This window comes from Chrysochloris asiatica, unplaced genomic scaffold (genome assembly GCF_000296735.1).
Source record: "Chrysochloris asiatica unplaced genomic scaffold, ChrAsi1.0 scaffold00384, whole genome shotgun sequence".
Lineage (NCBI taxonomy): Eukaryota > Metazoa > Chordata > Mammalia > Afrosoricida > Chrysochloridae > Chrysochloris > Chrysochloris asiatica.
This window is the reverse complement of record NW_006408902.1, coordinates 1,394,069-1,397,055: the sequence shown is the minus strand read 5'-3', so window position 1 is coordinate 1,397,055 and position 2,987 is coordinate 1,394,069. Positions and strand designations below refer to the sequence as shown.

The 2,987-nt window shown below is 41.8% G+C and overlaps 1 protein-coding gene across 1 annotated transcript in view; it reads left to right on the top strand.

The window, feature by feature from the left end:
• Positions 1 to 1,947, top strand: part of HUS1 (HUS1 checkpoint homolog (S. pombe)) — a 34,716-nt gene extending 32,769 nt beyond the window's left edge. The window contains exons 7-8 of the mRNA XM_006876504.1: positions 333 to 452; positions 1,865 to 1,947. Of these exons, the coding sequence (XP_006876566.1) occupies positions 333 to 452; positions 1,865 to 1,947 (203 nt within the window). The remainder of the gene's footprint in view (positions 1 to 332; positions 453 to 1,864) is intronic.
• The last annotated feature ends 1,040 nt before the right edge of the window (positions 1,948 to 2,987 follow it).

Here is a 2,987-nt window from a genome sequence, read left to right as displayed (position 1 = left end):
CCTCGGAAACCCTGTACAGGGTCGCTATGGGTCGGACCCGACTCGACGGCACTTAACAACAACAACAACAACTAATAAGGATGATTTTCTTTTCTCCTGAATAGGGAACTTGGCTTGTATCTTAAAGTACTGTATGTAAATTTTTCTTTGAGATAAGCACAGTACTTGATATAGTTAGGATGCAGAAATGCTGGCTTTCTAAGTGACTCTTTGGACAAGTACAGGATGCTAAACTGTGAAAAATGTAAATCATTTAAGTAAAGAGTTGTTAAGTCATCTTGGTTCCCTGATCCATCTGATGGTGATGTATTTTTAATGTCTGTGATTTTTAGTCTCTGATAGTGCTTCTCAAGGCAGAAACGTGGAACAGATGGCAGAGGTATGCATAGATATTAAGAAGCTCCTACAGTTCCTTGCTGGACAACAAGTAAATCCAACAAAGGCCTTGTGCAGTGAGTCTTCATTTTTGTTTTATTTTTTGTATTTCAAATACTATAATCAACTCTGACAGCTTGTATGCAGTCTTGTAAATTGGGGTGGGGGGTAGAATCTCAGTTATAGAAACTCCAATTTTCTAGGACACTGAAGTTGTTCCTTGTTCAGGAGAAAGTAGAAGGTGAAATGCCTGGAGCAGAGAAACAATTCCTGATACTGTTCCTGACAATCTGTGGCCTCACTGTGGCCCATCTCAGCACTGAGGTCGATGAGCTGAGCTGGCGGTCTTCACAGACTGTCATGAATCAGGTCTGCGCCTGGAGACACATTGTCAGAGAACATGTACTGATACCAGCTAGCGTAGTGAATTATAAGCTGGGCTGCTAACTGCAAGGTCAGCAGTTCAAATCTATCAGCAGTTCCATGGGAGAAAGATGAGGCTTTCTGCTCCTGTCAAGATTGACAGCCTCCGAAACCCTAGGCAGGGTTAAAATGAAACTGACTCCATGGTATGCAACTCTCACCACCACCAATGTAGTTTCACTGAATACTTGTGAGGATTTTGTATGGATTTAGGTTTCTAGTTGTGATGTGATGTCTTATTTTCTTTCTGTTTCTGAAACGTGCTCTGGGCTTATTGTCTCAGATCTTGCTGTTTGCTCTTCCTCCTAGGGGGGCATGCACGGGTCTGGTTTATCACTTACCCCTCAGATAACACATTGCTGGAGCACTCCTCATTCACTGACCACAACTGAGAAAGACGTTGCTTGCCAACAGCTTTGCAAGGCTTCTTTTGTCTTCTTGCTACTAAAGTCACAGCAACTTAAGAGAAACTATGGTTTACATTTGAAATTACAACTTTTGTGCAGTACCTTCTAAATTGAGCACATGGTCACCAGTGATGACCTGATGTCCCATATGCTGTCCCTGCCAAGCACAGTGACTGACCATAGGTCTTCATAGCATTTTGCAGATAATTGAAATAATGGACTGGCCAATTAAAATGCTGCTCTCCTGCCAGTGTGTGGCTTAGCCTGCCCCACGTATTATGTGAAAGCATGGGAATTCTAATTATTCACACTAGTGGCAAGAGGATTTTTCCTGGAAGCACCTTGAATCAGATAAATGTGGTGGCTAGGAAATCAGAATTTGTTTTGGACACTAGTGCCTTCACTCCTCTTTCATAACCTGCTGTGGTGAGCAGCTTGCCCTAAGTCCAATGTGAAGCACCGCCTATAAGATAATGTTGGAGGACAGAGAGACTGCAGACTTAACCACTTTACCTTGGAAGGCCTAGGTGCTCTAGAAAACGGAACGTCTTTAACAAAGGAATTGTGGTGTGGAAAGTGATGTTAATATGCATCAGTAAAAAGGTGTGTGCTGCTATAGGTCCTTAAAAATAGCATTGTTGTTTTTTCTTTCTCCCCAGATATTGTGAATAACAGGATTGTTCATTTTGATTTGCTTCTTGAAGATGTGTCACTTCAATATTTCATTCCAGCATTGTCGTAACACCAGCTTTTCCAGACTCAGGAGCTCCAAGAGCTTTGTCATGATGGGACGGGGTGACAGGTTCATATGTTCCAAGTGATGTGTCTCAGTCCTCACAGTAGTACAAGTCATACACACTTTACTGATTGCTCTTTTCATATCTTAACTAAAACTTGAATGAAACAAAGGATAAACACATATTTCATACTTCTTGTTTATTCTTATGTCTGTTTTGTTTTGTTTTTAAGATATTTGGGGGGAGGGAGAAGTTGGAGCTTATTTATCCAGACTTTAAATACTCATTTTTATCAGTGAAGTTGTGAAAATCTCATTATTTAGATCTGGTGGAGAATCAGAATTTGTAAGAGGATGTCTGGTGTGCATGCTACTTGTATTGTTTTATTAGGGAACTGTTTCCTGGTGTAGTGCTATAGGATAAGCACTGGACTGCTAAATGAAAGGTCAGTGGTTCAAACCCACCAGCTGCTCCTTGGAAACGCTTTATTGGGTCTCTATGAGTTGGAACCAACTCAGTGGCACTAACAGTAACAGCAGTCTCCTGGGTAGCATGTTGTTGTGACGGGTAGTTTTCTTCCTGCCTGAAGCTCTAATACGTAGACTGACCGCACTCGTCAATCCTTGCTCTTACTCATAGACTCTGATCATGGAAAGGATGGGCCTTTTGTCTACTGGGAACACTATGGTGTTTCATAGTGTTGTGGCGTGTCTCAGAGGCCCAGTGTTGAAGCGATTGTCCAGCTCATACTCTAGAGTTATTTTTCTTCCCAGTGTCTCGAGAACTGGTCCCTTGTGGATGCACAGGAGCTAGTCCAAGCTACTCATATCGCAGCTCTTCTCACTTCTAAACTGGGGTCACTTGGGGACATATAATTACTTTTCTCCTGCTGTATTGGATCTATCATTCTAGAAAGGATATCAAGATATTTTTCTTTAGTGACATCACTTCTAAACAAGCAAAACTTATATGGCTAGCATCTGCATTAAGCCATGAGACCATCTTGCTGCTTATTTATCAAAGGTGGTTCAGGTACGGAGAGACA